At 36.8% G+C, this 26276-nt stretch overlaps 2 protein-coding genes and 1 pseudogene across 3 annotated transcripts; all 3 read left to right on the top strand.

The window, feature by feature from the left end:
* Window positions 1-14147: 14147 nt before the first annotated feature.
* Window positions 14148-16753, top strand: LOC118042386 (E3 ubiquitin-protein ligase APD2). Of its 2 annotated transcripts, none has more exons than XM_035050036.2 (8): window positions 14148-14361; window positions 14441-14667; window positions 14758-14854; window positions 14947-15024; window positions 15361-15581; window positions 15676-15745; window positions 15839-16142; window positions 16222-16753. In XM_035050036.2, the coding sequence occupies exons 2-8, from the start codon at window positions 14482-14484 to the stop codon at window positions 16298-16300; spliced, it is 1035 nt and encodes a 344-aa protein (XP_034905927.1). In that variant the 5' UTR covers window positions 14148-14361; window positions 14441-14481; the 3' UTR covers window positions 16301-16753. The 2 variants fall into 2 exon arrangements, with proteins under 2 accessions (XP_034905927.1, XP_034905926.1); XM_035050035.2 differs by having other exon boundaries at window positions 14148-14357.
* A 111-nt stretch (window positions 16754-16864) lies between these two features.
* LOC118042387 (cytochrome P450 81Q32-like) lies at window positions 16865-18465 on the top strand (annotated as a pseudogene).
* A 4007-nt stretch (window positions 18466-22472) lies between these two features.
* LOC118042383 (cytochrome P450 81Q32) lies at window positions 22473-24873 on the top strand. The gene is made up of 2 exons (XM_035050033.2): window positions 22473-23410; window positions 23897-24873. The coding sequence occupies exons 1-2, from the start codon at window positions 22532-22534 to the stop codon at window positions 24515-24517; spliced, it is 1500 nt and encodes a 499-aa protein (XP_034905924.1). The 5' UTR covers window positions 22473-22531; the 3' UTR covers window positions 24518-24873.
* Window positions 24874-26276: the final 1403 nt, after the last annotated feature.

Below are 26276 nucleotides of genomic sequence, written 5' to 3' on the forward strand. Positions count from 1 at the left end.
AAAAATCACAACATCTTGGATTCAATGGATGTCTAAACTCAAGTGCATTGAGTTGTCATCTTACCAGAATCATGTTGCTTTAAAGTTAGCTAACAATTAAACCTAAACATATTGGATTTGGAACCCTGTTAAGCTCACGTTACTCTGGGCTCAGCTAATGGTTGAACTCAAATGTATTGAGTTTAACATTTGATAGATTCATGTTACCTTAAACTTAGCTAATGACTTAACTCAAGTGTATCGGATTTGGTAATTTGCCAAGCTTACGCTACCTCAAGTTCAACTGTCAGCTGAACCTAAATGTGTTGGGTTTGAAAACTTGTTAGGCCTACATTATATTGGATTTAGCTGACGGCTGAACCCAAATATATTAAATTGGGTTCAACTAATGATCAAACTTAAATGTATTAGGTTTGACAACTTGAAAGTTATATAATATCTTAGGTTCAGCTGATGAATGAACCTAAATATATTGGATTTGTCAATTTATTATGCCTATATTGTATTGAGTTAAGTTGACATCTGAGTTTAAATGTGTTAGGCCTAGTAACTTACTAGATATATATTATTCAGAACTTTTTTTAATACATAAAAATATTGATTTTTAATTTTAAGATAATATTTAATTGTTATACCAGGATTGATATAAAAAATAAAAAGAGATCAACACATGGTCTTTGCACCTCATTTCATGTGTATAAACTAATTTACATCAAAATTATCCCATAAACATTTATGTTTATATGTTTATTTTTTCCTCTCAAAACAAACTAATTTATGTCCTTATCAATTATATATCTCTTATGTTTCGTAATAGTAATCAAAGCCACCAAAAAAAGTTCCATCCTTAATCAAGATTGAAGCTCTCTTTTTTCTTTTTCTTTTTATTTTTAATAATCATCGATTTTAACACTCAATTTAAAGTTTACTGGTTGAGATCACATCCTTGCTATAAATCAGTGAATGGTTGTAATGTTTTTTACAATTTCGTTTTCTTGACATATAAAAAAATTCAAAACCGTTGATGTCAAAAATCAATGACCTGGGATTTTCACCAACATGATTTAGCATCTTAATTAATCTAGACTTGAAGGGAGCAAATCAATCCTATAAATAGAGTTGTTATTTCCACTTTTCTATGAGAGAATCCAGCAATTACCTCTCACTCAACACACATGCATGAACTATCACCACACAGCTCTTATCGTAAGAAAAATAAAAATAAATCATTCTATTACTATATATCCTGGACAGCTTGTGTTTCTCTATTAATTTCCCAGCTATAAAATATATGTCATTCGAGTCTCTGGAATCCTTTTCTTTTCAACTATACCTTCGAGGTTAATAAATTATTGGTTGAGCTTTTTTATTTAAAATTATCACAATTCACAGATATTCTGGAGATTTAATCAATGATACTATTTTTTTTTAGCGATCCAATTGAATTTAGGTCATAGGTTATTAAAATTTTCCTTGTTTTTTTTTTCCCCTTACATTTTATGTAAAGAGAGGCTACGTCTCCTTCCGAGTTTGTTTCTCATGAATAAATTCACTAGAAAAAGGGAAACAAGGCCAAAAACAGAGTTGATGTAAATGTGAAACCCTAATTTATTTATATTCATATGAAGTGCTGAATAGAATGTGTTCCTCATTTTCGCTTTTATACATTTTTTTTAATCTACATCCACATTGGGCTGCATAATGGTGGGTAAATCTCTTTTATTATATAATAATTAAATAAACTGAAATAATTGAGGACTCGATCGTATTTGTTTCATTGAGGGAAGTTATTGAAATACACACCAGCGCTCATAACCGTTCGTGTTTTATTCTAAGTGGTTAGGTTAGCAAGGAGGTGTTTGTTTTACATAAATTATTTTCCTTTTGATTCTCAGTGTTTCTTTTTCGTAAATATATATATATATATATATAATTATAAGCAATAAAATATTTTATAATTAATTTTTTAAACTTAGATTGTTTGTAAAATATTTTTAATTGTAAAATTTCATAAAATATTTTTTAAAAAAATAACTCACTTACAATATTTATAATTTTTTCATCACCATCATTACTACTATATTATCATCACCATTACCGTCACAAAAACCAGAGCTACACTAATACCATCACCATGCACTTTGATCTCCACCATTCTTGACACTACCGTTTACTTCGGTTCTGTTTTTTATATATATATATATTATGCAATCGAGGTTAGAAAACAGCCAGAGAAGTCAAGTAGCACATGGTGTGCCATTCAGTTGTAGTTTTTACTGGCGAGGAAGACGAGGAGGATACAGTCTTAACGTACGTGTCACTGTTTTCTTCAAATCTCTGATCACCCAAACGACCCCCCCCTCACGTGTGGGTACCCACTGTCTTCTCGAGAGTAAAAATATGCCACTGCTGCCTTCCTCCTTCACTGCTACTATTGAAACCTTTATAGTTTATTCATCATTAAGCTTATGCGTGATGCAGTTTTGGAGACAAGCTCTCTTGTCATGGATTAATAAATAACATCATTCTCCTATATAGTCCATGTATCTCCATTCATTTTTTAGAAAGACAGACATAAGTACATATATATTCTTTATACATGTGTTTGTGTTCGAAAAAGGCAATAAACGAATCCTAAATCTCAATTCACAAAAATGTTAGTGTTTTTCTGTCGGCGAGCAAACTCAAGATGACATTGACACGAGTGTGTTGGGCGCGGAATCCGGTGACCGGTGATGTACTGATAATTGCTCAACGGAGGGATAAGCACACTGAGACAATATTTTACGTGGTTCGGCAAAACCGCCTACATCCACGGGAGAGACAATATTATTTGAGGTAGATAAAGAATACAATAAATACATGGAGGAGGATATAATCACTCAACTCCCATCTCACTCTCGCTGTCTTGCAGCTGCAGGGCTGCTGCCCATGGCAGCAGCCCTTCCTCTTCTCTTTCTCTTCACACTCACGTTATTCACAACTCTCACAAAGCTCTCTTTGTATGGTGCCTATTTATAGGCATGATGGTGGCTTCTCTTCTTCTTTTTCCAGCAGCTGCACATGGGTGTTACCATTTGTCAACAATGGTGGCTGCACCAGCAGCCCTCTTTGACTCTCACATGGCAGCCATCTTCTTTGACATAGGCAGCCATATAATTGGCAATTTACCTAACAATCACCCCCTTTGCCATTTATGTGGGCAATTGTCCTCTTGCTTCTTCAGCACAGTCTTGCATCTTGCAGCTCTTCCAAGCTTACCATTCTGAGAGCATCTGCGGCCAAGTTTACAGGTACTCGCCAAACCTTTCAATCACCAGAGTCACCAAAGCACACCCTTGCTTACACCAAAGGATCACTTCAACCAGATGGTCTCACACATCACATCTGAAGAGTGTTAACGCTTGTCTCTGGGACACAACATTCCCCTTCGAGCGTATCAACCATGCTCGGTCCGGAATGATTCACCAAGCCTCACACCAAGGCTTACAACACCCCTTCAAACGGAAATTTCTATTTCCAAGTGCGACAGTCATTATCTGAGTATCTCAATATGATCACGAGCTCACTACTCTTCCAAGAGTCTACTCATCCAGGAGTTGCGCCTGCCCTCTGTTCCACCCTAGGAACCACGCCTTACTTCTCCTTGAGTCTCTCGCTCTTAGTCGTAAGAGTCCAGGTAGCTCTCCACCTTTAACCATGGGGGCAGCCCATTAAAGGTTGATCCATATATGTCTTCATACTCTGAGTATTACAATGCCATCTCCGAGCTCACCACCTTGACAAGAGTCAACTCATTCCCGGAACCTGCGCATGCCCTCTGCTCCTTCATAGCAGTCGCGTCTTAATGCTCCACAAGTCATCCACTTATTGTCCAAGGCAAATGTCTTCTAGCTCATTGATCTTTAGCATGGGGGCAATATCCATGAAAGTCAATCCTGCATTTGTCTCCATACTCATCATACCCACTTCATTGGCTATCCTTCTGTCCACTTATATTTAGCCATCATATCGGCTCTGGGGCGTTCTGAACTGGGCTCATATCGTGGCCCACACACCTTCTCCTCGGGTGTCTCCGCTCGTCGTCATGCGGCGGTCTGAAATCTGGGCTCATATCATGGCCCTCACACCTTCCATCAGAGGTGTCTCCGCTCGTCGTCATGCGGCGGTTTGAACCGGGGCTCCTATCACAGCCCTCACACCTTCTCCTGAGGTGTCTTTGCCTTTCATAGGCAGTCGCATCCTCCTTCAGTTGGGATGCTTCAGTAGCTCCAAGATTCTCTACCACCATGTGGACTTGGGAGAGATTACTGCCACTGACTACATAGAAAGAGAAAGTTGCGGTATACTCCTCGCAATCCTCCACCTCGATTTCTATGTTTGGAGCTTCTACGCCTTTCTACTTGACAGCTCCACCTACACCACTCTCTTTGGTGGCTTCGCCTTTCATCATAGGCGATCGCCTTTTATCACAGGCATTTGCACCCCCTCAATTAGGTGCCTCTGCAACAGCTCTCTTTCCATCCTTGCATGCATTGGAAAGGTCTTCGCTTGTTGTCTTCATTAAGAGCATAAGAGACTTCATGTTGTACACAGTCTCTGCTCTGAGCTTCATCTGGGAACTCTTCTTCTCCTTGCACCTGTTGTCTCATTACAGTACCTCGTTGGATCTCTCGGGTACTCTTGCACAATCTTCGTGTGCCCTTGTGCAATTTCTGTTCTCCAGATTTCTCCCTATTCCTTGCTTATGTTTGACAGCAGCTCATCCTGTCACAACACCTGTCCAAGTCAAAATAGGGTGCCAATCTTCATCCCCTTGCTGTATTTCTCTTCCATTATCAGGGTCTTCATCAATTCTTCCCTCGAGAAATCACAGTCACCGAATCTAACTTCTTTGGAGAAATCACCACTCCATCAGATCCTTGATCATATGGAACCCAACTGTTCCTTTGTGCCGTCATCTTGCTAGTCTTCAACAGTTTCATAACAAACTGTCACATATACGAAAATAGTACCGTATGGATAATCCTTCCACTAAGCAAGTTCCCAGGAAAGATTGGAGGGGTCACACTGGTCCCGCGTAAAACCCAATCTCCTAGACAGAACTTCTTAGGCCATATCTATCCATCGTACTGTCTCTCCGTATATATAACCATTTGCTAGCTTTGTTGCGGCTTTCCTTTACAAGTGATCTGGGATATACAGGTTTAATACATGATTTCTCAAACATCTAGCGAGACTACTAGTGTTTAGATTCGTCAAGATTGGTCTTCATCAATTTCCACTCTCCACCTCAAATCGTCCACATGACCGGGTGTCCAGAGTGTCCCAATTTTGCCTTCCATCAAGGCATTTAAAAATTTTCCCATTTAATAGTTCAGCACATGTAATTGGGTAAACATGTGCACCTTCTTCTTCTTCATCTCCATCGACCACCATGATGACCTTCAGATGCCTCCTCATCAGGCAATCTCTCTCTTTAATAATTCACCACCGCCATTTTCGGTCTCGAATCTCAACGATCAGACCGTACCATTGCATCCGGAATGATCAAATTAGCTGGAAACATGTCTTTAATCGTCCAAATCGCACTTCAGACGGCTAAGTTTTGATCAACACAATTCTGGCCTGAACAACGGCTCAGAATCAATCTCAGATCCGGGTGCACGTAGGATTAGCTACACTGGATCCTATCCCTCGGCTCGCGGCTCGGCTCAGCTTCAACTCGGCTCGCCTCAACTCGGCTCGACGTGGCTCGGCTCGCGGCTGATGACGTGGCAAGTGGGTCCCCCATATGCTGACATGGATGTTGACTAGTCAATTGCTGCTGACTGTGTATGCTGATGTCATCCTTGCATCATGATGACGTCATCCTTTGCATGGTACTGTTCATGATACCGTCACTGTTCATGATACTGTTCACATGGGTCGGGTCGACTGGTATTCGGGTCGGGTCAACTCATCCGGGTGAAGAAGACGCGTGGGGCGCGTCTGTGCGCGTGGGCAAGCGCCTTGCCGGAGAGTGATGGAGAGTGCGGCCATGTCCGACGTCCGATTTTGACGCCGTTTTCACCAGTGGCTTCGTATCGGCCTCCTCTACACAGTGGTATGGTCAAAAAAACCATTTTGACAACTTTCATTTTTGAGCAAAAATCAAACACCACTTTAACCATATGCTCTGATACCAATTGTTGGGCGCGGAATCCGGTGACCGGTGATGTACTGATAATTGCTCAACGGAGGGATAAGCACACTGAGACAATATTTTACGTGGTTCGGCAAAACCGCCTACATCCACGGGAGAGACAATATTATTTGAGGTAGATAAAGAATACAATAAATACATGGAGGAGGATATAATCACTCAACTCCCATCTCACTCTCGCTGTCTTGCAGCTGCAGGGCTGCTGCCCATGGCAGCAGCCCTTCCTCTTCTCTTTCTCTTCACACTCACGTTATTCACAACTCTCACAAAGCTCTCTTTGTATGGTGCCTATTTATAGGCATGATGGTGGCTTCTCTTCTTCTTTTTCCAGCAGCTGCACATGGGTGTTACCATTTGTCAACAATGGTGGCTGCACCAGCAGCCCTCTTTGACTCTCACATGGCAGCCATCTTCTTTGACATAGGCAGCCATATAATTGGCAATTTACCTAACAATCACCCCCTTTGCCATTTATGTGGGCAATTGTCCTCTTGCTTCTTCAGCACAGTCTTGCATCTTGCAGCTCTTCCAAGCTTACCATTCTGAGAGCATCTGCGGCCAAGTTTACAGGTACTCGCCAAACCTTTCAATCACCAGAGTCACCAAAGCACACCCTTGCTTACACCAAAGGATCACTTCAACCAGATGGTCTCACACATCACATCTGAAGAGTGTTAACGCTTGTCTCTGGGACACAACATTCCCCTTCGAGCGTATCAACCATGCTCGGTCCGGAATGATTCACCAAGCCTCACACCAAGGCTTACAACACCCCTTCAAACGGAAATTTCTATTTCCAAGTGCGACAGTCATTATCTGAGTATCTCAATATGATCACGAGCTCACCACTCTTCCAAGAGTCTACTCATCCAGGAGTTGCGCCTGCCCTCTGTTCCACCCTAGGAACCACGCCTTACTTCTCCTTGAGTCTCTCGCTCTTAGTCGTAAGAGTCCAGGTAGCTCTCCACCTTTAACCATGGGGGCAGCCCATTAAAGGTTGATCCATATATGTCTTCATACTCTGAGTATTACAATGCCATCTCCGAGCTCACCACCTTGACAAGAGTCAACTCATTCCCGGAACCTGCGCATGCCCTCTGCTCCTTCATAGCAGTCGCGTCTTAATGCTCCACAAGTCATCCACTTATTGTCCAAGGCAAATGTCTTCTAGCTCATTGATCTTTAGCATGGGGGCAATATCCATGAAAGTCAATCCTGCATTTGTCTCCATACTCATCATACCCACTTCATTGGCTATCCTTCTGTCCACTTATATTTAGCCATCATATCGGCTCTGGGGCGTTCTGAACTGGGCTCATATCGTGGCCCACACACCTTCTCCTCGGGTGTCTCCGCTCGTCGTCATGCGGCGGTCTGAAATCTGGGCTCATATCATGGCCCTCACACCTTCCATCAGAGGTGTCTCCGCTCGTCGTCATGCGGCGGTTTGAACCGGGGCTCCTATCACAGCCCTCACACCTTCTCCTGAGGTGTCTTTGCCTTTCATAGGCAGTCGCATCCTCCTTCAGTTGGGATGCTTCAGTAGCTCCAAGATTCTCTACCACCATGTGGACTTGGGAGAGATTACTGCCACTGACTACATAGAAAGAGAAAGTTGCGGTATACTCCTCGCAATCCTCCACCTCGATTTCTATGTTTGGAGCTTCTACGCCTTTCTACTTGACAGCTCCACCTACACCACTCTCTTTGGTGGCTTCGCCTTTCATCATAGGCGATCGCCTTTTATCACAGGCATTTGCACCCCCTCAATTAGGTGCCTCTGCAACAGCTCTCTTTCCATCCTTGCATGCATTGGAAAGGTCTTCGCTTGTTGTCTTCATTAAGAGCATAAGAGACTTCATGTTGTACACAGTCTCTGCTCTGAGCTTCATCTGGGAACTCTTCTTCTCCTTGCACCTGTTGTCTCATTACAGTACCTCGTTGGATCTCTCGGGTACTCTTGCACAATCTTCGTGTGCCCTTGTGCAATTTCTGTTCTCCAGATTTCTCCCTATTCCTTGCTTATGTTTGACAGCAGCTCATCCTGTCACAACACCTGTCCAAGTCAAAATAGGGTGCCAATCTTCATCCCCTTGCTGTATTTCTCTTCCATTATCAGGGTCTTCATCAATTCTTCCCTCGAGAAATCACAGTCACCGAATCTAACTTCTTTGGAGAAATCACCACTCCATCAGATCCTTGATCATATGGAACCCAACTGTTCCTTTGTGCCGTCATCTTGCTAGTCTTCAACAGTTTCATAACAAACTGTCACATATACGAAAATAGTACCGTATGGATAATCCTTCCACTAAGCAAGTTCCCAGGAAAGATTGGAGGGGTCACACTGGTCCCGCGTAAAACCCAATCTCCTAGACAGAACTTCTTAGGCCATATCTATCCATCGTACTGTCTCTCCGTATATATAACCATTTGCTAGCTTTGTTGCGGCTTTCCTTTACAAGTGATCTGGGATATACAGGTTTAATACATGATTTCTCAACATCTAGCGAGACTACTAGTGTTTAGATTCGTCAAGATTGGTCTTCATCAATTTCCACTCTCCACCTCAAATCGTCCACATGACCGGGTGTCCAGAGTGTCCCAATTTTGCCTTCCATCAAGGCATTAAAAATTTTCCCATTTAATAGTTCAGCACATGTAATTGGGTAAACATGTGCACCTTCTTCTTCTTCATCTCCATCGACCACCATGATGACCTTCAGATGCCTCCTCATCAGGCAATCTCTCTTTAATAATTCACCACCGCCATTTTCGGTCTCGAATCTCAACGATCAGACCGTACCATTGCATCCGGAATGATCAAATTAGCTGGAAACATGTCTTTAATCGTCCAAATCGCACTTCAGACGGCTAAGTTTTGATCAACACAATTCTGGCCTGAACAACGGCTCAGAATCAATCTCAGATCCGGGTGCACGTAGGATTAGCTACACTGGATCCTATCCCTCGGCTCGCGGCTCGGCTCAGCTTCAACTCGGCTCGCCTCAACTCGGCTCGACGTGGCTCGGCTCGCGGCTGATGACGTGGCAAGTGGGTCCCCCATATGCTGACATGGATGTTGACTAGTCAATTGCTGCTGACTGTGTATGCTGATGTCATCCTTGCATCATGATGACGTCATCCTTTGCATGGTACTGTTCATGATACCGTCACTGTTCATGATACTGTTCACATGGGTCGGGTCGACTGGTATTCGGGTCGGGTCAACTCATCCGGGTGAAGAAGACGCGTGGGGCGCGTCTGTGCGCGTGGGCAAGCGCCTTGCCGGAGAGTGATGGAGAGTGCGGCCATGTCCGACGTCCGATTTTGACGCCGTTTTCACCAGTGGCTTCGTATCGGCCTCCTCTACACAGTGGTATGGTCAAAAAACCATTTTGACAACTTTCATTTTTGAGCAAAAATCAAACACCACTTTAACCATATGCTCTGATACCAATTGTTGGGCGCGGAATCCGGTGACCGGTGATGTACTGATAATTGCTCAACGGAGGGATAAGCACACTGAGACAATATTTTACGTGGTTCGGCAAAACCGCCTACATCCACGGGAGAGACAATATTATTTGAGGTAGATAAAGAATACAATAAATACATGGAGGAGGATATAATCACTCAACTCCCATCTCACTCTCGCTGTCTTGCAGCTGCAGGGCTGCTGCCCATGGCAGCAGCCCTTCCTCTTCTCTTTCTCTTCACACTCACGTTATTCACAACTCTCACAAAGCTCTCTTTGTATGGTGCCTATTTATAGGCATGATGGTGGCTTCTCTTCTTCTTTTTCCAGCAGCTGCACATGGGTGTTACCATTTGTCAACAATGGTGGCTGCACCAGCAGCCCTCTTTGACTCTCACATGGCAGCCATCTTCTTTGACATAGGCAGCCATATAATTGGCAATTTACCTAACAGAGTGAGGTTGCTGTATGGCGTATGATAAAACCAACTCCCGTAGTTGGAGAGAAAGGAATAATAATAAGAAGAAAAAATACAGCACCGATGGAGGTTTGATCCACTCTCCAGGACAAGAAGGTGCTCCATCAGTATCTGTAATTTAATTAATCAGATTAATTTTAGAATATCTAAAATTAGTTGAAGTATACATAAATTATTTGAAATACTTATATTATCTATAAAAAAAAAACAAAAAAACTTTATGCCAAATTGACAGCCACCAGAACACGTAACTTTAAAATAGATGGTAGCTTGGCTCGAACTATTTCACAAAAAAGAAGAAGTTGGATTCAAATTAATTATTCTTTCATTATCATTGAAAATTTGTAAGTTAATTGTTGTGTATTACGACGAAACAAAATAAAATTTTCTTAGATTCTTAAAAAAAAAATTTATATATATATATGTGGCGATTGTTATTTAATTCTATTTATACTTGGTTTTATAATTAAGAGACATGATATTGTAAGATCTAAATTATCTAATTAAACTAGAGACACGGGGTTAATTTTGGTATATAATTGATCTGTAAATATACCTTGAAATGAAAAGGTTTCTTGTAATATAAAAAAGAAAACGTTTATCTTGATTTGAGGGTTTCCCCTACTTCAATAATCAATAGAAAAAACATACTAATTTTGAAGAAAAGAAAAATACTAGCAAGGTTTCATATAATAAAAATCAGAAGTGGTGAGTAGTTTAAACTATAATTATTAAATCTGGTCTGATTTAATAGTTTATCACGAGAAATTCATGATTCGGAGCCTTAATCTATTTTTTCAAGACAGCTTCCAAATCTGCTACTATGGTTTGGAAGAAAATAGTTTTAGGAAAAGGAAAAGAAATGAATAAACAAAAAATTGATCGACGAATGGATGTGGATTTTTCTCCTGCATGGTTATCATGAAATGCTAGTTCTAATCGAAGCCTACTATTGAATACGGGCCTGCTACCTGGGCTTCGAAGTTGAAGCCTACGCGTTTAATAAGAGCAGTTAAGAAATTTAAGAAAAATTGTTTCATTTTAAAACCGTGACATCTATGATTGTCGTGACTGAGAAATAGAAATTTATCAGGTTTAAATTGTGTTATTTTATTGAATTTTTTTCCTAAACCATGCTATTTCACTAATATTCTTGATTTACTGTTATATTTTTAAGAAAAATCCATTGAATCTGTAGTAAAAAACTTATTCTATACTAGTGAAAGTAATTTCATTTTTATTTGTTTTACTGTATTCTACTGATAAATGTATTCTTGGGACAGTTTATGCGTTAATTGTGACTGCTTTTTTTTAAAAAATAATGATCCTAAAGAACACACTCTTTACATTAATATGGTGTATTTAAATAAGTTTTTCTAGATGTTCACCTTATAAATAACTTAATTTAGAAATAATAGATGCTTAGATATATAGCAGAGAGACAACACAATTCATCATTTTAATTAATAATTCAACCTCAATGGTGAGAGTAGGCTCTGTTTTCTTAGAAGAGCTAGATTAAAGCGAGGAAAACATATGGTCATAGGATTCGTCTGATCTAGCATGTTTCCATAAGGATCTAGACAGGGATGCACGGTTTTAAGATAATTTCTTTGTTCTGAAATTTTTTGCATCTGTGAGGCTGGGTGGTGACAGAGAATTTCTTTGTTTCTGAAGAGGTAGATATTAAGAGTAAAATTATTATTATTGAAATTTTTTGGTTTGGAGGTAGATGATGGCAGAATTTCTCAAGCTGCTTCAGTTGCAGAGAACAACTGCAGAAATATGTATGTGTCAGTGCGGAAAAGGGCTGCTGCCAGTAATCGCATTTATAAAATATTGTTTTTTTTTTGTTTGTTTTATAGTGTTTATGACGTTTATAACCGACAGGTAGAAAAATTGAAGAAAAAAAACGAGAAATATGAAAATTATAAATATTCAGAATCTTTACCGTGAAAGAAAAGCGTTACCGCGACAGGTAGAAATGTCGCAGGAAGTGAAATTCCAAGAAAGTTATGAAGGTCGTGGGCCAATAACCGACAGCTAGGCAATCCGTCGCTAAGAGATCACGACACTGGATCGCAACCCTTCTCCGACACTTTGCGTTAGGGTTATATAGCGACAATAGAGTGTCGGTAAACGTATTTCAAAGAGTTTCCACAGACCGACTTTTGTTCGATTATATTGAATTTATAGTAAAAAACACATATGCTGTGCTAGTGAAAGTGATTTTCTTATGCTAAATGACACCTTAACCTGTAAAGCTCATTAATGATGATTTTAATTTAAACTATTTAACTCAGAATCGCTGATTCTAACATACATCTGCATATATAATAAAATTATTTGAAATAAAAAACAAAATAATATTTAATCAATACAATGACAAAAGTTTGAGTAAATCGCCATTTTCTTTTGTCCAACCAAGATGGAGATACGAGGTTGGGGTTGAGCCGTGGGGGTGGACCCACTTTGCTTTGTCATGCAGCACATCAAACACTGAAGCCAGGTGTTTCATGACGGCAGCTTAATATGACATGGTTTAAAAGGAAATTTGATATTGTGATAGGGGTTGTATTTTAAAGTAATTTTTATTTTTGAAAAATAATTTTTATAAAATTTATTTTTGTTATCAGTATTTTAAAATGATAAAAAATACTAAAAATTGATATAAAACAAAAGGCAATATTTTTTAAAAGAACTTTTTGTACCGCAAAACAAATAATACCTAACTTGTGTTGATTTTCTTCCAACCCACAATTATAATATCCAATACAGTTTCAGTTTTGAAATATGTTGCAACGAACACAGGCTTTCTAAAGAATGGGATTAGGATGTTTAGTTTTGGTTTCGAGAGGGCCATCCTGTAAGGGTGCATCTAAAGATTTCATATATTCAAGGATGGTTTTGGAAAATTTTTAAACTTTGGATCCCTAGATTCATCCCTTTTAGTGACATGGATTTCTCAAGAGAGCAGCCAGGTAAATAAAATTAATATCAGCAAAGACAATATTAATATCTTAACTATGGAGACACTGATAAAAAAATATATATCACGATGCTTATTTTCCGTGAAATAAACCTTAGATTGAATGGCATGTTTAAGAAAATATAAAATCTTAGGACTGACTTGAAAACTTTGTCAATATGAATCTTTAAACTCCACTGACCCACCATTCCAAGCATTACTGGAAAAACCAGCAGCTACGTTTTCTTTTTCATTTGACTCTCACCACTACATCTTGTCACGTGTGACTCTAGTAAACTTTACCTAACACATGAAACATTTGTAATTATACCGTCAGTTATTTTTTAAAAAAATTATTTTTAATATTAATAAATTAAAATAATTTAAAATATTAAAAAATAATTTAAAATAAAAATAAATAAATCTTCATGAAAAGTAGGTTGAACCGCAACCCAGCGACAGTTCAAAGTATTTTTTATTTAAAAATACATCAAATAAATTTTTTTTTTTAAATTATTTTTTACATCAAAACAATTCAAAAACATAAAAAAATTATTTTAAGTAAAAAAATACAAAATTCATCCTTAATTTTTTACCTTATCTGAAACAGGTAGTGTATCATGAATTAACTTGAATTTGTATTTTTTTAAATATTTAAAATGATATTATTATAGTTTTTTTTATTAAAATACATAAAATATTTTCATTTTATTTTTTAAAATACCAAAAAGATATTGATTTTTTAAAATGGTTTGATATAAAACTTGAATAGGATGAACTTTTTAGTTGATAAATTATCGGGTTAACTCAGAACGTGGACCGGGTTTTAAAATCCCATGACTAAGGATATTTTTTCTTGAAGTGTCTTTTAATTAAAAAGTGGATTAGGATAGGGCATTTTCGAAAAACAGCTGAGCATGTACAAAATCGACTTACACCTAACATTCAAAAAACTAAACTTGTCATTCAATTGCCCGCCAAACACCATGAATAAAACAGTTAGTTGAAGGCAGTGGGGCGCAGTAGCACACGAACCTACTAAAAGTCTAAAACCTACCATTCTTCTCTCCCATTATCTCCTCTCTTGCATCAAACCAGAAAGTCTTGTTACACTTCTCACTAAGAGCAGCCATGCATAGGCAAGTGATGCCACCTCCGGGGCATTCTCCTCAGAGATGGAAAGAAAGTTGGGGACAGTTAATTGCCTGTTTGACAATATGGATATGTGGCATGTAATTCTTCCATCTTCTATTGCAATTTCTCTTTGATTGTGCCTTCAATCTGAGACGCATTTTGGTTATGATTTTGCAGTTTCAGTGAGTCTGCGATATGGGTATTTCGGGGATTCTCGTATGGTGCTGGGACCTAGCTCATCAAGGTTGATGAAGGCAAGTTCTGTATTTGTAGACCATGTTGAAGTGAGAGATGAAGATAAGAAAGGGGTTCTTTTATATGGGTTCTACGAGAAGCCTGAGTTAAGCTTTGAAACGAATTGGAGCGTAGCGGATTATATGATTGTTGCATCTTACAGTCGAAAGGTTACATGAAAGGCCTTACTTCATTTCGACTTATTTATATATTGCAATGCTGTTCCTTTTTTTTCTAAACCCTGTATGTTTTCTCTTCAGGGATTTTCCTTGTGGTTGAACAAGGGTTCGAAGATCCGAATGAGATGGGAAGCTCGAACCAGTATTTTAAATCAACTTCAAGTGGTGATGATAAAAGGTGCCTTCTTGAGTTTTTTCTAAGCAGAAAATGGTCCAACTGATTCGTAAGTTTGGCTTCAAGGTATAACCTAAGTACATGTGGCTCTGCAGGAGAACGAAAGTATGAAACATTGCTTCCAAAACAGACAAGTTCCCCTGATGCCCTCAACCTCAGCGAACCTCTGAGTGGTAATCCATCTGTCATTTTTTTTCATCTAGTTGTCTGTACCGTTGCTCTTATTCAAATGATTAACTTAGAATTTGTACATGGAGTGATGCCTAGAGGAATTCCATTGAATTCAGTGCTGTTTTGATGTGAATCTGCCTAGTAGAATCTTTCGTTCATAACTTTTGGCACTGAGTGCTTTTCAAGTCCCATGATTGGTTGTTTTCTTATTGGACTGCGATTATGGAGCGTGCTGAGTTAACAGAAAGGAAAGCTCATAAAACAGATGAATTTACAAGTGATGGTTTATGATATTCCAGACTTTGAATAGACCTGTAAATGCTTCTTCGATTGTTCAGGTAAAGAAGCTGAATACACGATCGAGGAGGACAACAGGTACTATCTTGGTCTGCTAAACACCAATCCTAAGAATATCATAACGACATTGAGTGTAAATGTCACATCCAAGATGTATGAGCTATCAAAAGCTAGGAACATGTGTTCAACGACACAGGGATCTTGCCGGCTTAAACTTCTGTTTCCCAAAACTCAATACGTTGTGGTGACAACTCCTGATAATGTAAGGGATTAACCTTTCTTGTCTGCTTACTTTTCTTTTTGTGATGGCAGACTATTTTACTTGAGCTGAACCTTGATTAGTGACTTGGTTGCAGGGAGATATAAATGGATGGAATATCGAGGTAGCTTTTGTGGCTCGTGCAATAATTTACGTCGCGATTTTAGGTGCAGTATCAAACGCATCTTGTTAATTTTATGCTTTGAATAATCTTTTGAAAATACCTGTGACCATGTCCCCAACTATTTTGTGCTTCGCAGGAGCTATCGTCATCATTATTTTCTTGATATTGAAATATCTTGGCGCTTGTGATACTGAGAGTACTAACCTAGTAGAAACAGCTACATGGCAAGCCTCTGAAACTTCTGAAACCGAACCTATAATGCCAGCTAAGTCGGTTCGTTTAACATACGGAACAAATGAAGAAGATGATGAAGGATCATCGTGTAGCTCTTCAGAGGATTTGTATGATGCAAAATTATGTGTAATTTGTTATGATGATCAACGGAACTGTTTTTTCGTTCCTTGTGGCCATTGTGCCACATGCTATGACTGTGCTCAGAGGTAAATATGTGAAAGAAACTGTGTATTCTATTTGAGATTTCTAACTCTTAAAGATTCTGATAAAGAATGTCTTTTGCAGGATAATGGAGGAGGACAACAAGATGTGTCCAATATGTAGAAGGCTTATTCACAAAGTAAGAAGATTATTTACTTCTTAGAGGATAACTACGAACCCTTGTGCGACTCCCCTTGCAAGGAATTTTGTGTTGGTGAAAAGATTGCTAGCTTGTTGTACCTGGGTGTAGCTGCTGTATGTGTGGTCCATGAATCTTTTTTTCATTCTCGGATCAAGCTATCTGGAATTTTCAATTTCGAGTTTCATCGGTTCCTGGTTATCATATAAGCATTCTAGTGAGCTGAATCCCTTCTTTAGAAATTATTATTCAAGGGAGTATTTTACCTCTGTATGCTTTCCTTTAGGGGAAGTCTCTGGATTAGCCAAAATGGAAGCCATTTCAATAGTAGTTTCAGCTGCCTGAGAGTTGTATGGAGATCTTGTTCGGTTGCTAGATGTAATAACAATTTTTGGCGTCTGATACTGCATCTTGCAACGCAAAGATCATGTTTCTGTAGAGATTGACACGATCTATTGAGCAAATTATTTATCCAAATGCAGAAATTCCATCTTTCATATTACAAATCTGGAAAACTCTTTTAGATGACCTTACAGGGATCAAGCTGGTCATCTCTCAAACCAACATAAGATCCTTTCTTCTTGGTAGAAAGAAAATGTGAAAAGGCAGATGTCAGAATGCAACCGGCATCATTTAAACCAGTGTACAGCCATCACATTGCTCCAGGGTCATTGTAACTTCAGTACCTGAAGGCTTATATGCACTTCACCATTATACTATCAACCTCTGTTCTCCTGACCCTTCATTTTACCTTAAGAGTACCCATGTCCAACACTGGACACTCGGACGTGGATATAGATACTCGACAGTCCAGTTTCGTGAAATAAAACTGGAAAAAATGCTGAGACAAACATGGGTATGCATGTCGGACTCGCACCCGTGTCAAAGAGGCAAGTGTGAAAACACAACCACATCTTTTAAACAAGGCAAGTTAGGTCCTATGGGAAAATTGATCCTCTCAGTACATTCTAATTCTCCTACTGCTGCTCTCTTTTCTGCGAACAAGACTGAAGCATGGATAAAAGTTTTGAAAGCCTGAACAACTACTGATAATTTGCCAGTTGCAGTTAAAAGTCCTAACCTCTCCACGGAAACCTCATTCTTGATTCTACTACTACTTCTTGCTCTTCTTGATGTTCCGTGTCCTCTCAAAACATCCACGTAAAATCAACAAGAACCTTCCACCGAGTCCAGGTCTCTCCCTGCCAATCATTGGTCATCTCTATCTCATCAAGAAACCCGTCCGTCAAACTCTTGCCAATCTTTCCAACAAATATATACGGTCCGATTCTATTTTATTAAATTTGGCTCTCGTCCTGTCATCCTTGTGCAATCTCCTTCAGTTTGCAGGGGAGTGCTAATGGCATAATTCTTGCAAATCTCCCTAGGCTGGTTGGGCCTAGGAAAACATGTTGGATATAACTATACCACCCTTGCTTGGGCCTCACATGGCAAGCACTGGCGCAACTTAAGGCGCATATCTGCTCTAGAAATCTTATCAACTAATCGCCTGCAAATGTTCTGTCATATACGTGCGCACAGAAAAGGCTTTATAAAGGTTCAAAGGGGGGTGAATTCATGACAAATGATGCCAATTCAACTTTTTTTTATCTGACACTTAATGTCATTATGCGGATGACTGCCGGAAAGCGATATCACGGAGAGGATCCAGCAGAATTAGGTGAATCAAGGAAGGTCAAAGAAATTGTGACAGAGACCTTCGAATTAAGTGGAGCTACGAATACTGGAGATTTTGTGCCAGTCTTGAAATGGTTTGAAATGAATCACAATGAGAAGAGGCTGGCTATATTGCATAGCAAGAGGGATAAATTCTTGCAAGACTTGATTGAAGCGCACAGAGGAGTAAAGGACGGGTCTGCTTCAGATCAAGGGAGCAGTAAAACAACGATCGACATCCTATTAGCCTTGCAAGAAACTGAACCCGAGTTCTTTACTTACGAAATAATCAGAAGCATGATGACAGTAAGCACTCACTATACCTAAGGAGGAGGAGCTCTCCTGAGAAAGGATTAGCCATATGCATGGTTGGATTGACTTTGGAGTCATTTTCGAACGGGAAAGGGTTAGTGCATAAATGGTGGGCATGACAGAGGGGATTGGACTCTGGTAATGAGCTCGCTTCGCTACGTGGTGCCCGCGTGGAAAGGGGGATTTTCACTGGCGCATAAATGCATTTTGAAGATGGGCCTGCTAAGAAAAATTGGCCCAATTGTGTTTTTCAATTTCTTGAGTTGGGCCTTGTAGTTATACGCTCCCTTTTTTGGTAGGAGCAAAGTAGACTTCCAACCGCATAACTGAGCCTGTATAGTTTTCATGTATAATAAAATTTTCACAAAATAAACAAATATTTTTAAATTTTGGTCGGTTTGGACGGGCATTACCGAACTGGGGTTAAGTTTTTTATTATACATGAAAGAGAGTAGGGGAACATTTGCTTCAGTCGTTTGTTGAGAGTCTCTTTGCTACGATAGTTGTTTATTAATTGGATTTGTCTTGTTATTTTGGACACATGAATTTTGCTAATCTAGCAGATAAGGAGCAGATAGCACCTGCTCTAGAAAGTCGAGACTTTTCTGCGATCCTTCCGCCTGTAGCCGTATAGCTATTCTTAAGTCCCCTTCCTTGCCAGTAAAATATACGTAGAAAAGGCCAACCTAGAACATTTACAGAATTAATTTTAGATTAATCCTCTTTCAGACCAATTTTCTTTTTTGAAAAACTATTTTTTAAATTAAAATAACATGTTTTTTTAATTAAAAAACTAAAAGTCAAAACCGATGGAGTTTCAAAATTAAAAAAACTCGGTTAATTCTACTAAAAATTTAGATTAATCCTCTTTCAGACCAATTTTCTTTTTTGAAAACAATTTTTTAAATTAAAATAACATGTTTTTTTTTTATTTATTTAAAAACTAAAAGTAAAACCGATGGAGTTTTATAACGATGATAATGGATTTGGGTAATCTAGCACGTAGGGAAAAGATAGCACCTACTCTAGCAAGGATAGACTCGTTGAGAATGGAGGTACTGTCATTTTTTTATCCAGCTCCTAGAAATTGGAGAGCTTTAATGGTGAATAATTCAAATAAATTGAAATTAACCAGGTCTTCGTCTCCATTTTCTGATGATGAAACGATGAGATTCATATACATTTGGTAGCTTTCAACGTTGTACTTAACTTGTAAGATTAATCCATCTCCTTTCCACATTTGACATGTCTGAAAATTACGTCCCAACTGCTTTCCGTAATTTAAAGTCTTGTTTTATAAACAATTTTAAATTTATAAGAAATTTTATTTTTTTATTTAAAAATATATTTTTTATGTTTTTATATTGTTTTGATATATTGAAATTAAAAATAATTTTTAAAAACAAAAAAAATATATTATTTTAATATATTTTTAAATAAAAAATATTCTAAAAAATAACTCCTCAACCCAATCAAATACCCGCCGCTTTTATTTTCAATGCATTTCACTTTCAGTTTTGTTTGGAAATACCGGCTAACCTGTGTTTAAAAAAATATAAATTTATTTTTAAGTTAAAAATTAATATTTTATGATTTTGGATCGTTTTGATATGTTAATTTTAAAAATAATTTTTAAATAATAATAATAAAATATTATTTTAATATATTTCAAAATAAAAAAATATTTTTAAACTGCAACTGATACTATAGTTTCAGACAGACCTGAAGTTTACGAAGGCAAGAGTGGCAGCTCTCGTTTCATTGACTGTTTTTTTACTTGATAGTTAATAATATTTTTGAATGAATTTATATATTGATTTTATATAAATTGAGGTCAAATTATTTATTTAAAGGAATTTTAAAACACACCCTTCATATCCGCTAAGTTTATTTCAGAATTTCTAATGTTTTTTTTCTAAATACGGGTCTCAAAATTAACTTAAATTTAAAAAATAAAAATAATAACTTTTAAAATGTATTTACATTTTCTATTTATCAAATTCTGTCCCATTTAGACAAGGAATGATGTAAAGTCTCTGCAAGTTTTTTTTCTTTTGTGATTACTGGAATAAAAATTCTACTCGTGTGAGAAAATATATTATCAAATTACATTCTTATTTAAAAATTCTAGTGCAGTACAAAGAAAGAATTTAATCACTTCCAAAAAATAAAGTATCTATCAAAATAACATAAAAATTATCTCCAAATAACACGAGGATACATTTAACTATTTTGTTTTATTTAATAGGTCAGTTGACTTACTGACTTGTAATTTGAATAAGGATATGAGTTGACTTGGAATGATTTTATTGACTCAACATGTTAATTAATAAAAAATTTAAAGGGCATAGAAAAATTATTGTTGGTTTACATCCATTTCACTGTTAATTATAATAGTAATTCATGATTTTTTTTATTATGATTTTTTAAAAACTTTTTTTTTGTTAATTTTTTTCATGGTTAATAATTTGACTTCGTAAATTATTCATTTTATTTTTCATCTTTACGGGGTCAGCGTGGTTTGTGATTTTACCAAGGTAACCTAGGTTGTTCTAATTTATAAATTTAGTAGGGTGTTTTTTTTTAATTGAACTTGACTCTTTTTTTATCATCTATTGTTTCCTTGTACAGTTAAAAAAATATAGTTTATGAGAAAAGCCAAGTTATTAAAATTTATAAAGTCTATGAATTTGTTCATATCTTTGGTTGGTTGACCTAACATATAAGTCTTGCAAGTTTTTTTTAGTTATTTCTTTTATAATTTATCTTTTAATACTGGATTTGTGGAGAATTTAATTTTATAATTGATTTTGTTTCGTTTTCTGTAAAGTTATAACGGTCTTTAAAAAAAACATCTCGGTATTAAACTAGTGTTTGATTTTGTGATTGACTATTTTTTTATCACTTGGTTCAATAAAAAATAGTCTTGAAAAAATAAATTATAACCACAATGTGATTTGTAACCCGATTCACAGGTTTGAGATACTAATCCAAGTTACCCAGTTTTTAAATTTGACGAGTTTACCTGTTGACAGATTTTTTTAGGGAGCTTTTAATTGTTTTTCATTTATTTTTTTTATTTTATCATTCAATATTGAATTAATTAAAAATAAACTTTATAATTTATTTTTATTTTATTGTATAGGATTATTATTGTTTAAGATAAATATTTATTTTTAGATTGGTGATCAACTTTACAAGCATCTTTTTTTATTATATAATTCAAACAAAATATTCAAAAAAAAGTTTTTGAAGCCAATAGAGTACATGACTTGAGTTAATGATGGATCAAGATCGATCCAATTTATTATTGTTTTAATTTTTTTAAAAAAAGATTGTCATCTTGTGTTTATTAAAAATTAAACCATGTTTTGATCGATGATTGATGTTATATTTAGAATTACGAAATGGATCGATTTAAACCAGTTAAGCTCTTACAAATTGAAAACTTAAATTAGAAAAATAGATTAGTAGAAAGTTTTAAGATTGACCAGTTTAACCAACTTTAATAACACTGTCAAAAAAATAAAAATCTTCATGCTTGTAACATTATTATTTTTTTTATTTAAAAAGATCTGGTATGATATTAGATGGAGCGCCGACTAATAAGCTAATTTATAACTTGATTGAAACAATTAAAACTATTTTTTTATAAAAAAATTTAATGGTGTTGATTTAATATTAAAAAAAAATCTTCAAAGCTTTGGATTAATTGTTTCAATTCACAGAATTTGTATCCTGAAACTTGGACAGTGACCGGTAATAACTATGCATGCGTTTGCACTGACCTCATAACGTCAATAGCACTTCCTTTTTTTTAATCGACGAGATAAGATAAGCAGGCACGACTTTTCTTGTTTATTAAAAATATATTAAAATATATATTTTTTATTTTTAATATTAATATAATGAAATTATAAAAATATTAATTTAATATATGTTTAAATAAATATATTTTTAAAAAGAATTTAAAAGTTTATTTAAAAGGGTGATGATGGTTATTTTTAAAAATATTTTTTATTTTAAGATATATTAAAATAATATATTTTTTATTTTTTAAAAAAAATATTTTTAATATCAACATTTTAAAATAATTTAAAAACATAAAAAATATATCAATTAAAAAAAATTCAATTTTATTAAAAAACATTTCAAAACACAATAACAAACAAACGCTGACTCCATTCATATATAGATAGCCTCATCAAGACACATAGAAGTAATACACCTTCCTCAAAAACAAGGACTGTGGCCATTAGCAAATCCATGGCAACCTTGTTTCTCTACTTTCCTGTGTTTTTAGCCTTGTATGTCATAACTACTCACTTCCTCAACAAGATAAGAAACTTCCCACCTAGTCCATTCCCTTCACTGCCAATCATCGGCCATCTCTACCTACTGAAGAAGCCACTTTACAGGACACTATCAAAAATCTCCGATAAACATGGCCCCGTAATCTTGCTCCAACAAGGTTCTCGTCGACTGCTTGTTGTCTCCTCCCCTTCAATAGCTGAAGAATGCTTTACCAAAAATGATGTTGTCTTTGCAAACCGCCCACGTTTGCTCATTGCGAAACACCTCGCCTACAACGGCACAAGCGTTGTTTGGGCCCCCTATGGCGACCACTGGCGAAACCTTAGGAAGATCGTCTCTATTGAAGTCTTGTCTGCATACCGCCTCCAAATGCTGTCTCCCATACGTCTGGAGGAGGTGAAGTCAATGATTTGTGTTCTCTTCCGTAATCAGAACCAGTTTGTAGATATGAGGACAGTTTTCTTCGAACTGGTACTGAACATCATGATGCGGATGATAGCTGGAAAGAGATATTATGGAGAGAATGTTTCTGATGTGGAAGAAGCCAAAAGGTTTCGTGCAATTCATACTGAAAGCTTCTTGCTAGGTGGCCAAACCATTATAGGAGACTACATACCGTGGATTAAATCAAAAGAGATGGAGAAGAGATTGATAGAATGCAATCTAAAGAGGGATAGTTTCTTGCAGTGTTTGATAGAAGAGCAACGGAGAAAAATACTGGAGGGTGATTGCTGTGGTGAAAAGAAAAAGAATTTGATTCAGGTTCTGCTGTCCCTGCAAGAAACTGAACCTGAGTATTACACGGACGATATCATCAAAGGGCTTATAGTGGTAAGAACTTTAATCATGTTTCTTTATTTACTGATTCTTATGATCAATGGAGTTGCGATATCATAATATATGCAGCACTGTTCTTGTATGTTAAGTGGATGAAATCTTAGTTATCACCAATTATATAGATATGGAATTAAGTAAAATAGTATGGGACGCCACTACTTCGCGGGGAAGAAGTGACATATTTTGTCGTTGGATCTTGCTTTTGTCAAGAAACTGGCTATGCACAATTGCAGACTTTATGTATCAGAAAAGTCAAGTCATAGACGCAACCAAGGTGTATCATTGAATTGACAAGGGTGTGGGAGATCACTCTGGTGATTTGGTTTGCATCATCTTTATTTGATATTTCTACAAGCAGTAAGATACCTCCACTGCTAGAAGTTGTTTCCGTGTCAAGTTACACCACCTAGAATAAGATATCTTCACTGCTTGCATCATCTATATACAGAATTAATTACCATATTTTGGTTTGGCGTGTAGGTGCTCTTATTGGCAGGAACACACACTTCATCTACTACAATGGAATGGGCACTTTCACTTTTGCTTAACAATCCTGAAGTCCTCGAGAAGGCTCAAAGAGAAATCGACGAGCAGATTGGGCATGATCGTTTGATGGATGAAGCTGATCTTGCCCACCTTCCCTACCTCCGCGGCATCCTCAACGAAACGTTACGGATGTACCCGGCAGCTCCGTTGCTAGTACCTCACGAGTCATCAGAAGAATGCCTGGTTGGAGGATTCCGCATTCCACGTGGCACGATGCTGTATGTAAATGCGTGGGCCATTCAAAATGACCCTAAAATCTGGCCAGACCCAGCAAAATTCAGACCTGAGAGGTTTGACAATCCAGAGGTGGCTAGAGATGGGTTTAAGTTGATGCCTTTTGGGTATGGAAGGAGGAGCTGTCCTGGAGAAGGCTTGGCCCTGAGAGTGGTGGGATTAGCATTGGGCTCGCTCCTTCAATGTTTCGAGTGGCAGAGGATTGGTGATAAAATGGTGGACATGACCGAGAGTCCCGGGTTCACCGTTCCGAAGGCAAAACCACTGGAAGTTATATGCAGGCCACGCCCAGACATGCTAGGGCATCTTTCTCAAATATAAACTATGTATTTTCCATGACTCCCGGTAGTGGTTGGCATCATGACATGGCTCTACCCGTAGGTTATCCGACCCGCATAACCACTGCTATTTATTGCCATGTGAGTCTTGACAGACAACAATAATACACCACGTGGAATTGATGATGAAAGAAAAATATGGCTGCCTTCCATTTCACTTCTAATCGAAAGAATAACAGTCTCGTATCATGTATCCTACCTCCATTTATAAGCTACCGTTTGTATGACAATCAATCTCCACATTTGTGCAAGGATGCAGCCTTGGCAAGACATCAGGAAATTGGTGTGTTGTGAGAATTTGTAATATGACCAAGCAATATAAGCCTAGTTTTGAAGTGAGGCCCTCATGTGTCTTCTTCGCTTTTTGTCTGGGCCTTGCTTGAGATTGCAAGTCCACGCCAAGGTTCTGCTTTCACAGGACTGTTCCACCACTCTAAGCGTGTGGGCTTCATTCAATACGAGGAAGACAAACCAGTCACAACTAGTTACAATCATGGTTATTAAATATGCTTAATAGTTAATAGATCCAATATGCTTTTGTCGTTTGTTGACAGCCTCCTTGCTACGATAGTTGTTTAGTAATTGAATTTGTCATGCCTTTTTCTAATCCAGCAGATAGCATGAAATTAACTATAAGATAAAAACGTAAAAAATGAAGCATAACGAGTTAAAAAAAAAAAAAAAGGAAAACTTGTTGACACTTCGTGAATATTAGAGCGGCCAACATGGTCCCGATTTTTGTTTTGGACAACGACACTGACTATGAAGTCATCGAATTTATGCAGCAAGTTTTGAGGGTGTTAGAAATCTACGGGAAAATACATTACAAGATAATTGAAACGATTGCCAGTGATGAGTACTAGAATTAGGTGTTTAGAAATAAGATTGATATATTAAATAATCGATTAATTTTTTAGTTAAAATAATTAAATTTATTTTTTTAATTAAAGTATTCGATTGCTTGATATGAAAAAAAACTCTGAGTAGTTAGTAATTAATAGAATGTGGTGTCTAATGAGCTAAAATAATCGATAACTAGTATATGCAAATTTGTCGCAATAAGTTCTGAAAACTCCACGAATCAACACAATGATTTATTAATCTAAAATCTAGCATGGGCCGGGTTTTGTTTTTTAAAATAACATTGATGTTTACGAGATAAATTCAAATCACTCAACGAGTTGATGTACAACTAAATTAATTCAATGATTGACAGATCAATGAATTTTTAAATATATTATTAAAATAATATTATTTTAATTTTTTTATAAGTAATAGTAAATATAAACAAAATAATCTAAGAAAATTATATAAAATATTTATAATAACAAAATAATGAATATTATATTCTTATTGATGGTTAATTAGCAGATTATTTTTAAAAAATTACATATATTAAGTTAATGTATAACTAATCATCCCATAATTTTTAATATTACAAAAATCTACTCTAATTCTTTGAAATCTGTGATATAATTGGATAATTAGTTAAATATTATTTTAATAAATTTATATATATAAAAAAAACTTTATTCTAAGAATTTAAATAAAAAAAGAAATAAAAAATATTACAATCTATATAACGAAAGAGCTACGGGCGCCTAGCTTTTGGAGGACAGCTTTGTGCACGTCCAAAAGAAAACCCAGGAACACATAGGATTGGATCATTGGAAAGCTAAGCTCGAGCACCTATCTTTCTCGCTCTGTTTTTTTTTTTTTTAACTTAAATAGGAGGAATGTAA

This window comes from Populus alba, chromosome 14 (assembly GCF_005239225.2).
Source record: "Populus alba chromosome 14, ASM523922v2, whole genome shotgun sequence".
Lineage (NCBI taxonomy): Eukaryota > Viridiplantae > Streptophyta > Magnoliopsida > Malpighiales > Salicaceae > Populus > Populus alba.

What these genes read in the sequence shown, in the direction of transcription:
- LOC118042383 (XM_035050033.2), top strand. Translation starts at nt 22,532, where the DNA reads ATGGCAACCTTGTTTCTCTACTTTCCTGTGTTTTTAGCCTTGTATGTC. An exon ending in TCATCAAAGGGCTTATAGTG is followed by an intron (nt 23,411 to 23,896) that starts GTAAGAACTTTA and finishes TTTGGCGTGTAG; the next exon opens with GTGCTCTTATTGGCAGGAAC.
- LOC118042386 (XM_035050035.2), top strand. Translation starts at nt 14,261, where the DNA reads ATGCATAGGCAAGTGATGCCACCTCCGGGGCATTCTCCTCAGAGATGG. An exon ending in TTGCATCTTACAGTCGAAAG is followed by an intron (nt 14,668 to 14,757) that starts GTTACATGAAAG and finishes TTTTCTCTTCAG; the next exon opens with GGATTTTCCTTGTGGTTGAA. An exon ending in TCAAGTGGTGATGATAAAAG is followed by an intron (nt 14,855 to 14,946) that starts GTGCCTTCTTGA and finishes GTGGCTCTGCAG; the next exon opens with GAGAACGAAAGTATGAAACA.